At 40.9% G+C, this 12111-nt stretch overlaps 1 protein-coding gene across 1 annotated transcript in view; it reads left to right on the top strand.

The window, feature by feature from the left end:
• The window catches only part of VRK2 (VRK serine/threonine kinase 2), a 99942-nt gene that overhangs the window by 78839 nt on the left and 8992 nt on the right, over positions 1–12111 (top strand). The window contains exons 10-11 of the mRNA XM_084799578.1: positions 1918–1976; positions 6280–6446. Coding sequence (XP_084655704.1) covers positions 1918–1976; positions 6280–6446 — 226 coding nt within the window. The remainder of the gene's footprint in view (positions 1–1917; positions 1977–6279; positions 6447–12111) is intronic.

Genomic DNA, 12111 nt, shown 5'->3' with positions numbered 1-12111 from the left:
AGATGTTTGCCAACTGATATGTACGGTAGCTGCACTTGGAGTCTCGACTCCCCTAGTCCCTGACATGTTTGTGCAAGTCAGATTTGGGACTCTAACCAGTCTGGCCATTTCAGACCTTGTGTAACTGGCATGCTGGCCACTGCAGCCAAGTCAACCCGCAGGCATCAACACTCCTCATAAACAGTTCTGGCATACAGTTTGTCAGCTCAGCTTAACAAACGTAACTAATGTGTTCCACTTCAAGGCCAGCATTTTTATTCTAACAACCATTGGTGGGCTTTCTCTTAATAAGACTTACAAATGGTTCGTTTTAGTCGTGTATCAACATGTGCTATAGATGGCTTCATTTTGATGACTAATGAGTATGTCCACATATGTAGTCATGTCTAGTAAAAAGATACTTTGTAAAATAGGGCTCTGATAAGTGAAACAGTACCTCTACATGTGTTAATACCTTCATTTTTATTTTATTAATAATATAAATCCAAATACTAGTAGAGCCAATTTATTATCTATCAAAATTTAAAAGTTTTTGCATTTCTTATGTAATAAGTGGCTCTTTATTTGCCTGTGAAGCTGTAACGTGAGGCAGACACGTTTGGCCACAGCACCGTGTCCCTATGTTTTTGCTGTCAGGGGTCACTTGAGATCATTGCACGTACTGCTGCTTTTCTGCTTGGATTTCTTTGTAAATCATTCACTTTATCTAAATTTTAGTTGCGACTTTATATATTTTTGCTGCACCAACTTAAGAAAGTCATTATTTATTTAGCACCTAATACTGGAAAACACTTACCAGCTGTTTGTTGTTTTGTTTGGTGTGTTGTATTGATATTTCTTGTTAACTTACTTAATCGCTGGATAGTAGAAACTTTTGCCAGGGGAGAACAAATGCATGTAGACAAGTAAAAACATCATCCCTCTCCAGTGATAAATACATGAGGGAGAAATGACGTCACACACGGAACAAAGGTCATGCTGCCCACAGATCACCAGGGAAACCAGGAATGTTAAACACACAGGAGCCTCTCCTTAATGGAGGAGATAAAATGTCTGTTTTCCCACCTGGAAAGGTGGGAATGGATATTGTAAATGACCTGGTGACCTTTTGCTGTCTGTGGAGGCAGACCTCCCCCAAGTGCCCTAGAATGTTTATCCCACACTCTCCCCCCCCCACCCCTACATCTTTATCTTTAGCGCCACGTTCGTAGGACCCATCCTTAGGAGGGGGATGTCACATCTATTTTATGTTCTACTGACCTCTACGCTGTCTTAGTCAGAGACCACACTAGATTCTAGACCTTTTAGCTATAGAACCCACATGTACTTTGCAAAGAGTTTCTGTGTAGTCACATCCTAAGCTTTCCTGTGTACCTGGAATTGACATGATTATTGCCTAGAAAATTTTTCTCCAAATTCCACTGTGCTTAAATATGCTGACAATAAACCACCTGGCATCAGACTCCTGACATTTTGATCCAGGTTGAAAAGTCAGTCTGAACCAAGTTTTCATTCTTCTCTTTATGGATCATTTTGCTGCCTGTCATGACATCCGCAGAGACCCCCCACACCTCTCCAGGTATAAAACACAATTTTATATGTATTTTTTATTCTTGTTTTTAAGGAAACATAATAGCAAGTATTCCTTCATGGACAGTTTGAATTTAATCATCCCTGTTTTTACATGGTTTAGCTTCTAGGTGGTTACGACTGTAAAACTGGCCAGTAAGAACTAAGGATGCCCCCTGCCTCCTTTGTTAATCCTCCCATCCACTACAATTGGGAAAAAAAATAAGGGAGGGGTTTTTTTGCACAATTGTGTTGTCTTATCAACACAGCATCAAATTCCTCTGTTCTAACTGAAACAGTGAGCCTGGGTTGAAGACACTCACCATGTGCCGTTGCTGTTTTGTTTAGTCTGCTGGACGAGCTCCCGGAGTCGGTGCTTTCGTGGGCTCCTTCTGGAAGCAGTTGCTGTAAGTTGGATGATAAAACCTCCGAGCATCTCTGTCTACAGGTCATCACAGTCATCACTCTGTAGATGGTATCCTTACCACTCCCATTCCCCTAGGTGGAAAGCTTCAGGGGTCACAGATAGTTGCTATAGAAGATGTTTAGTCATCTTTGACATGAGAGCCAAAGCAGTGGAACTCTATAGTCTTTCTGGGTTTTCTGGTTTTCTTTAGAGTTTTAGGTTTACATTTTGAGAATCATTCATACATTATTCAATAGCAATTGGTATTTTAGAATTAAGACTTTTTGAATGGAGATAAATTCAACTTATAAAAATAATATAGTCAGTATATTTAAAGAACTTAATCATTATATGCCTGACTTTATATACTGATTGGTCAGCAAAACTTTTTAAATTGGACATTGACCTGATCTAGGCATGTAGAGGTGCATTTTAGAGACAATTTTCTCCTTCAAGTGCATGGAGGACTCCTTCAGTAGTGACTTTAGCATGAAGCTGGCTTGTCCTATATAGCAAGCCAGCTAACTCTGCCATCAGACTGTTGTTTTAGCAGGGCAGCTTACTTAAGGCCATCTCAGAGTTAGCCGTTAGCTGACGTCTAGAAGTGCATGACTGCTGGCATGTGTGTGAATACAGCAATAGAGATGTTGTCTCAGCCTGCCTCCACAGCTCATCGTCAGCCATAAACCAACGTTGTCTTCCACAACAGAAACCCAGCAGGAACAACCCAGGCCTGTTCCTACCTCTTCTTCCCAAGTCCGACTGAGTGCCCTTGGGCCAGGCTTCAGTCTTACCCTTTCTGTGATACTTTTCTGCTAACAGAAGGGACAAAAAAGGGAGATTAGCTAAACATCACAAGTTTTGTTGTTGTTGTTGTTTGTTTTATTCTGTAACCACATTAAAGAACTTGATAAAACTGACATTCCCATCTGATAGTATCTTTTCTCAGTGAAGCAGAAAACATGATGGATCTCAGACGTCATTTCCTTTTTAAATTATGTGCCTATTTTTAACTTCTTACCCTTTCAGCTAAGGTCTAGAAAGGAAGGCCTGACTGCCGTCACAGGTGGATGCTTGTGAGCCAGTGAATGTCCCGTGATACTTCTGTCATTACACAGATATGCTCTGAAATTTTAGTCACATGAAAAAATCTAGTGATGGATTCCTTATTTTCCCACCTATGAACTTAGCCTATGGTACTAATTATAAAACTGGTACAATCTTGAAAACAGTCTGATTAACAGATCACTTACTCCTGTCTTTTTTTTTTTTTTTTAAAGTACAGAAATCAAGTGTCTAACTCAATGTGGTGCCTTCAGAAGTCTTTCTGTCTTGAACTGGTAGTCAGGGACGATGCTCAATGTGTCACTGTCCTGAAAAGCAGATAGCTCAGGAGTGTAGAAATCCATGTATTCTGTTCAATAGCTCTGGAAACTTACAAGTACATCAGCATGTACTTCATGGAATAAGCCCAGTGTTCACACCAGTGCCTCATCACAATGCCCTGAGATTCTGGCTCATGCTAATGAATCCATAATGGAAGTGGTCCTTTCCCTTTTTGCCTTCCTGAGCCTCACTGGTGCTAGTTTTCTCAACCTCATGCCCAAGAGGCCTTTTGTACAGCTGCTCTCGGTGGTTGGAATGCTGGGAATGCCCCCTTGTCTTATAGGCATTTGTTCCCAGCAAACACAGCTCAGTCCTCCATTTGGGATCTTCTGATTAATAGACCTGTACTTATACTAAGATCAGCTTGCCAGCTATTGCAAGACTAAAAAACAGCAGAATGTCTCAGAAAGTAGCACAGACTTTTTTTTTCCTGTTTATTTATTAATTTAATCTCTTTACAGCCTGATCCCTGCCCCCTCCCTCCTCTCCTCCTGGTCCTGCCCCCTTCCCCCATTAGCCCCTTTCCTTTTTCTCAGAGAAGGGGAGGCCCCCAAGGGGTACCAATCCACCCTGGTCACCCTGTCATCTTAAGGACTAAGCATGTCCTCTCCCACTGGGGCCTGACAAAGCAACCCAGCTAGGGGGAAGGGATCAAAGGCAGGCAGCAGAGCCAGAGGCAGCCCCTACTCCCATTGTTAGGGGACCCACGTGTTTACCATGCTACACATCTGCTACATGTGTGTATGTGATCTAGGCGCAGTCAATGCATGCTCCTTCGTTGGTGGCTCAGTCTCTGTGAGCCCCATGGGCCCAGGTTACTTGATCTATAGGTCTTGTGGTGTTCTTGAGCCCTCCAGCTCCCTCTATCTTTCCTCCCACTCTTCCACAGAACTCCCTGAGTTCTGCCTGTTGTTTGGCTATGAGCCTGGCAGAGAATGTTATTGAATATTCCTTTAGGAACTGGATTTGGATGCCCGCAGAGGGACACCAGAAAACACCAGTTAAACTACACCAGAAAACCCCGGTTAAACTATGTTTCAATGCAGGAGCTGCCTACTAGGAATCTGGAAAGCTAATTATTACATAACAGAGCTTGATATGCCTCATAAGTTAGAGAAGAAAAGGGGAAAGTAAGTTGCCTAATTGTCATATTGCTAAAACACAAAACAAACAACAACAATAAAGCCAGGAGCTCTCATGTTAACTATGTTAGCGCTTTTTTTCTAGATAATGATTCTAATCGTGTGCTGTAGAATGGTCACTTTCAGTGGGCTGGAGACATGGCTCAGCTAACAGGAGAGTTCACTGCTCTTTCAGAGGGTCAGAAACTAGTTGCCGGGACACCCTGTGGGGAGCTCACAATCACTTGTAACTCTGGGCCAAGGGGATCTGATGACCTCATCAGACCTCCATGGGTACCTCGGTTCACACGTGCCTGTGTGCCTGTACTCACATGCACACACTTTACCAGAAAGGATGGTTGTGACTATTACTTTTGGAATTGTTTTTTTCTAGGAGGAGAGACCCAGCACCTCTACATGTCTGTCTGAATGGAGGGAGGGAAGGGAAAGCATTAAGAAGTTACTCCTCAGCTCAGGAAGCTGTCTGGGCTTTCCTGCCATGAGTGAGAAAGTGAGAAAGGACGGGGCACTCATATCTGGATCAGTAGTATTTTTTTGGAGGATAAAAGCATCCATGCACATTGTGCAAATGAAAATATGATTTTAGCATGGTCCTTCTGAAACAAAAGTATAGAGAATAGACATTTAGTGCAACACTTCATTGCCTTTTATTATTAATTGTACTCTTTTCTAAAACCTATTGGGCAGGGATAGTTCAGTGGCAATGTTAGTGCTTAGCATATGTGGGCTTTCCTTCAAAGCCCATCACAAAAATAAATAAAAGCTGGGATGAGGGATTTCTACATAGCTCTGGTGATACACTTCTACTTAGAAAATAGAGAATTCCTCATCCTCCTGACCTAATACCAAGAACAGCAGGGATGCCCTGGGATGCCTTGGGATGCTCTGGGATACCTTGGGATGCCCTGGGATACCTTGGGATCCTCTGGGATGCCCTGGGATGCCTTGGGATGCTCTGGGATGCCTTGGGATGCCCTGGGATGCCTTGGGATGCTCTGGGATGCCTTGGGATGCCCTGGGATGCCTTGGGATGCCCTGGGATGCCTTGGGATGCCCTGGGATACCTTGGGATGCTCTGGGATGCCCTGGGATGCTTGCATATAGAGGCAGGGCTGCCCCCCTGGTAAAGCCAGGCATGACTTAAAGCGTGGACTCCACACTTGTTTCTAAGTGTACTCATACAACAGGAGAAGGAAAGCTGTAGGGAAAACTTGCAATGCTTGTTTCCTCTAATGTCAGGTTTATAATGAGTAACGTTTGTTTTTAAGTGGATATTTAAATGTTCAATTAGAAAGAAAGGTCTATGTGGCTCCGCAGTAGTGTTGCGTAGTCCTTAGAGACTGCACTTCATAATCACAGTTGGTAACTGTCACTGCTCAGGGGCTTCACCTGCCATGAACTCATTACAAACATCAGCAAGAGTATGTTGAAAAGATCCACTTCATCCCATTGGTAGCACATCATGTCAGTCATTTTTTAATAGTTTTTTTTTATTTAAAAATTTTTTTTAAAAAATGTTTTTATAGACTTGTTTATTTTTAGTTCACTCAGGTAGGGGTATGTGTATGTATGTGTGTCTGTGTGTGTCTGTGTCTGTGTGAGTGTGTGTAGGTGAGAGTGTGTGTGTGTGTGTGTGTGTGTGTGTGTGTGTGTGTTGTGTGTGTGTTTGTGTATGCTTTAAAGAAAAAGGGGTAACCAGAAAGATTTTGAGATTATTAGAATTTTGATAATTCTTCCCACTTATGAGTGACATGTGGAAACTTTGACACTTCACAGATGAACTCGCCCAGTTCCTGATGTGTGTTCATAATTTAGCTTATGAAGAAAAGCCAGACTATCAGAAGCTCAAGAAAATTCTGAATCCAGATGGAGTACCTTTAGGACCACTGGATTTTTCCACTAAAGCACAGAGTGCCCACGTGCGGACTCCAGCCCGTCAAAAGGTAAGTATAACATGATGCCTGCACTCTTGCCCTTGCACACTGGGGCAGTGCTCCTGTGGAGACTCCTTAGGGCAAAAGTGACTCGCTTGCTACATTGGTTCCTATTTCTGTTAACCCAGTACAAAGAAACCGGAAATTTCTCTTATATGTTGTCTCTTGGAATGGTATCTGTTCCTATTGTGTGTTGATAAAGAACGAAGTAATCGCTGATGGCCTTGTGCATAGTTACAGCAGAGCTAAAGGCCACTCCACCTTATGGACTTTTCTAGGCTCTCTCGCACTACTGTTCTGTGGCTTTGTCTCCCAGTTTCACCACGATACGGAGCTGTATATTATTCTTAGATATTATTGATACACATCTGTTGATATTTGGGTTTATAGAATTATTTTCTTAGCAAAGTTGTTGTCCTATTTGCTGTCTCCTTTATTGTTCCCTCTTTGAATAAATGCCGTCATATCAAATTACAAACATTAGTACTTTAACCAAAGCAAAGAGATATAAAGTCAAAGGATTTTTCAGAAGAGGATAGTAGAAACCTGAGTCTATGATTAGCAACACTATTACACAGATAAGGAAATAACCCTTTCTCACTTGAATCTATCCATAATACATGCATACACATACATACATACATACATACATACATACATACATACACACACACACATATGTAAAGGCATTAAGCTGGAGGTACAGTTTAGGGTTAGAATGCCACTCGCTTTTAACTTTCCTTATGAACTCTGGATCAGCACTAGCACTTGTGAGCCAAGAGTGCAGGATGCAGGCTAATGTGGCTGCTCGATGGATGGCGAGTCAAGTCTCCGTGCACAGATGGTTCTGATTTGCTGAATTTTGTAGCTGCTGCAACCGAAGACATAAAATATCCTTCTAGTCATAAATTAGCTCTTTGGAAGCAAAACCTTGGCACCAGAGCTTTACAACCTTCAATTAGTAGGAAAAGAAGTATTTGAATGACTGTGGTATTGACATCTGTGGGCCTGCATAGTAATCATTGCTAATAGAAGAGAATATCTGTTTGAGGGAGGGTTTGCATGGCTAATTAACTACCAGTGAGAATATGTAATTTTTTCATGATCCCCTGATTGTCACCTTTCTCTCGCGATACAATTACATTTTATTGTAGCAAGTGCCTCACAAACCAATTGTCAGCACTGTTTACATATTGCGGAAGGCGGAACAAAAGTTCATGTTTAATGAAAAGCCACTGGATTTTGATCTTGGTAATTACGGAGACTTATTTTAACAGTTTTATTGACTTTTGTATTTTTGTCACTTTCTAACAAAACAAAGCACCATTCCTTGACATGTACCCCTTTACAGTTATGGTCAACACTTAATCCACGATAGTTTAAGAAGATGGCACCCCTTTTTGTAGTTTTCAGCTTCATAAGCATAAATGAAATATGAAAGAAGTCATTTACAAAATACTATATCTTCTGATATAAAATTCTAATTATTACCTTCCACAATGTTCTGTTCACTAAATCAAAGATTATTTGTTGTAAAACCATGTTTAATCAGAAGATAATACAATGTAGAACATTTTCCAATGAACTTTCATTAAAAATATTTTATTCCTTTTGATGAGACTACTTTGATTATAAGTATTACTACGTAAAAACAACATGTGACTTTAGCATTTCTTAAGATATTATCAGTGTGGTTAGCCTGGTATGTAAATAAAGCAGTTCATAGCATATCAACATTAATTAATGACTTTATTTATCTACCATTGTATGTATACATGTTTAAATATAGCAAAAATATAGTTTCACTATCTGTGGGTAAATTGTATCTTAATTTTAATTTCTACAGTTTATAGGTTTCTATTAATGCTATAAAAATCAAACCTAAAAATGTTGAAAATATGCCAACATAACTGTACTGTCCTCAGTTCCGCTGAGTGATGCACACAGGGTGGTGTCTGCATAGATGATTTCATAACAGAATTATTTAAGTCAAGGACTGTCAACCTCATGGCTACAAATTTTCTCCTTCAAGTGCCAGCCTGTTTTTCAGTCACTCAGCACACCTTGTTACTATGCATGTGGGATTCTGCAGCAACTTGACAGGGTAGTGAATGAATTATTATGACTTCTTCCTTTTTTTGACAGATATTTAAAAATAAGTCATTGTACCTGAAGAAGCATACATGTACAAATAAATTCTTTCTACTATTTATTAAAGGGAAGATGATTATATATATTTTATTTTTGGCATAATATTTCATTCTAAAATGAAATTTTTAGAATTTAGTATTCTTAATAAATGCTTTTGACTTAGAAAGTAGCACACTATTAAGAGTCTCAGTGGAGCTCTTGTCCCTCTCAGGTCCTGCTATCCCCCTTAGTGATTCTACAGACAGGTAAAGGTCTTCAAAAACTTCAGAGACATACAGAATATGGCATTTAAAGATGCTTTTATAATTTTAAAGATTCTATAACAATAAGACTGGTTAACTCCTGGCAACACCCAGCCTACCTCAAAGAAGATGATGAGCATCAAAGAACCTCCTTATGGAGATGGCTTCAAATGTTGCAAACCAGTCACTGGGCAAAATGTCCTCATTTCTGTTACAGGCAGAGTTCTGCCTAAAAATGGACAAGCTTGGATGCAGGCAGAGTATATGGCCAAACTCTGCCAAGACAGTGTAAGCAAGTCCTCAATAGTTCCTGCCTCACAAATATGTCTGTCAGATATACTGGGCCAGAAGGCTGAAGATAATGTTCCAACGTTAAAGAGAGTTTTGGGTGACTATTCAGGCAGCAAATTGTCATTTTCTCATTTTGGAAGCTGCTAACCTGAACTTCCTGTCTATTCAGATAATTAACTTTATTCCTTCTCAAGTCTCTGATGGGGTTGAAGATCAGATAGCTTAGTTTTACAATTAAGACTAGTTGTTTAAGGGTTAAGATGTTTTTAGGTCTATATAGATGTTTTAAGGTGATAAATATGAGATATGATAGATACTGATTTATATTCAGAATTTTAGATACACCAAGATAGGAAAGATGTTTTCTTCAAAGTTGCCAAAACACTACGAATGTAACATTTATATAATTGCTGAGTGTTTCATGGTTCTACTTGCTGTAGGCAATGTATTGTATATATGTATAATATAAATGTATATGTAAAAAAAAAAAAAAGAAAAAATATTTTAAAAAGAAGACTCCCTGCTCTCCACTGCAAAGTTCGGCTGTGAGTCTCAGCATCCGCTTTGATACCCCACTGGGTGGAGGCTCTCAGAGGACCTCCATGGCAGGCTCCCATCCTGTTCCTTCTCTTCAACCACTTCCAGTGTCTATTCTACTTGCCCTTCTGAATGAGCATTAAGCATCCTCCCTAGGGTCCTCCTTGTTATTTAGCTTCTTTAGGTCAGTATATTGTAGTGTGGTTATCCTGTATTATGTGGCTAATATCTGCTTATGAGTGAGTATTTACCATGCGTGCCTTTCTGGGTCTGATGTAGTCAATAGGTAGCACAGTCTCTTTGTGGGTCCTGTGATATGGGGGGGGGGGGGGTAGGGACTACCTCTGACATGGATTCAGTTGCCCACTTGTTGATCGCATCCCCTAGCAGGGTGGCCTTGTCAGGCTACCTAAGAAGGGGATGCAGGCAGTCTAGGTGAGACTTGGTAAACTGGGGTCAGATGGTAGGGGAGGAGGACTCCCCCTTCCTGAGGACTTGGGGAGGCGGTAATGGAGGATGACGGAGCGAGGGTGGGTGGGACCGGGAGGAGAGGAGGGAGGGGCTACAATCAGGATAAAAAGTGAATAAATAAAAAGAACCTCAGTGGATTCACAGCATGAATTTGCAAAGCAACATGAGGTATTTTACGACTAGAAGTTTGATTGTGTGTGGTGAACCATTTGGAGTAAACTGGGATGTCCTCTGGAGCTAAACTGGAAATGAATTTTTGTGAGTATAGCAGAGATGCTGTTGTTATGTTTTGATATTTGTTTTGTTTTGTCCTTCCTAAAAAACAAACCCTTTATTTGCAAGACCTGCCAGCAGCTTTGGAGGTGGCTGCTGTCTCCAGGCTGGTCGGGCTACAAGGCTTCTCACCTGGATGGCCTCCACAGGCCCTTGCTGCCCACTGAAGCATTTGGCTCTGTTCGTTTGTTTTGTCTTGTTTGGATTGACATCCTCTTAGCAGGCATGCTACCATTGAGCTATGTCCCTGGTCACTCTGTGGAATTGACTCTTTCAAATTCAGTGAATAAAAACACATCTCCCCAGTACTTGCTGAGGTCAGTTTCTGCTCCAGGGTTCTCAGAGTGTAAACTCAATGGGGGAACTGCATGTGCAGCCGGGCTGCATCTCCAGTCCCCCGGCTTGTTGTCTGTGCCTCTTTTTTTGAGGAGCAGGAATTCAATTGAGTTGCCCATTTCAAGGCAGAGGGAAGACTGTTGGTCAGAATGAAAGTTTCCCTCATCTCACACAATAAAATAATAAAATGTGGTTCCTTTTCTCAGCCTGAACCTAAGGCAGGGGGAAAGTGTGTTGCTGAGGTGCAAACCTTCACGGTGAAGCTTCAGCCCTCAAGATCCGTCTATGACATTTTCTTCCTGCATGTTTTTCTAAATGAAAGAAATAGAACACAAATCCCTGGTTAGAAGACTTTTTCACTATCAGTGTTTCGGCGTATAAATGTGTTCTGATTTTATAGAACAGTATAAGGTTACAGAGGGAAAACCAAGGAAAATCCATCTCATTTAAGTAGTGAGTTTCTCTGAAAACAATGCCTATTTTTTTCACATTTCAATTTTCCTTTTTATGTTTATTTTCATATCTTTGTAAATAGGAAAGTTTCGCTCTGTTCAAAATTAAGAATTTATTCATCCCATCTTAACCTCAGCATTATAAATTTGTGTAGAAACTTTTCTATAAAGTGGGAAGTAGCTTGCTTATTAGATAGAAGTGTCTGTGGCACCGGGTAATCCCAGTACTCAGGGACACTCAAGGCAACACAGAGAAACCCTGTCTCCAAAAACCAAAACAAGCAAAAACAAACAAACAAGCAAAGTCCATGGCATTGCAGACCAAGTCTCTAGCCACTGACCATATCTAGGAGCTACCATCTCTTCCAAGAAACCTCATGGGGTGAAATGTATTATGACCAATCCTGTTCACATGTCAGATGCTCTTGAAGAAAACCTGGCGCCTTACGTACTTAATGCACAGGAGAGACTAAAAGTCCTCAGTTATGTCAACTAGGAGCGGTCCATAGAACCCCACATCCCCAGTTCTGAATGCATAGCCGGGAGAAATGAGATCATGTCACAGAGACCTGTACATCTTATATTTTAGAGTTACTTGTAGTAGGGAAAGGAGAATCCACTGAAGAATGAATGAAAGTCAAGGGTGAGTAAGAAAAGTCATCCAGCTTTTAAAAAGGAAGAAATCCCCTCTTTCCTTTCATACTAAATGAAATGTGCCCAACAGGTCAGGATGGACATTGCACAGTTGTAACTCATATGTGGAACCTAATTCAACAAGATGTTGAAGAGAAGCATGGTAGACACTGGAAGTTTTGTGTTGGAGAAAATATGGGGATATTAGTTAAAGACACAGACATTTCAGTTAAAAGATGGATGGGTTCCAGGAACCTATTACACAGTATATGGTGGCTATACTGAGTC

The sequence above is a fragment of the Acomys minous genome (assembly GCF_964271855.1).
Source record: "Acomys minous genome assembly, chromosome: 10".
Classification (NCBI taxonomy): domain Eukaryota; kingdom Metazoa; phylum Chordata; class Mammalia; order Rodentia; family Muridae; genus Acomys; species Acomys minous.
Note: the sequence above shows the minus strand (reverse complement) of the source record. Positions and strands in the feature narration are given on the sequence as shown.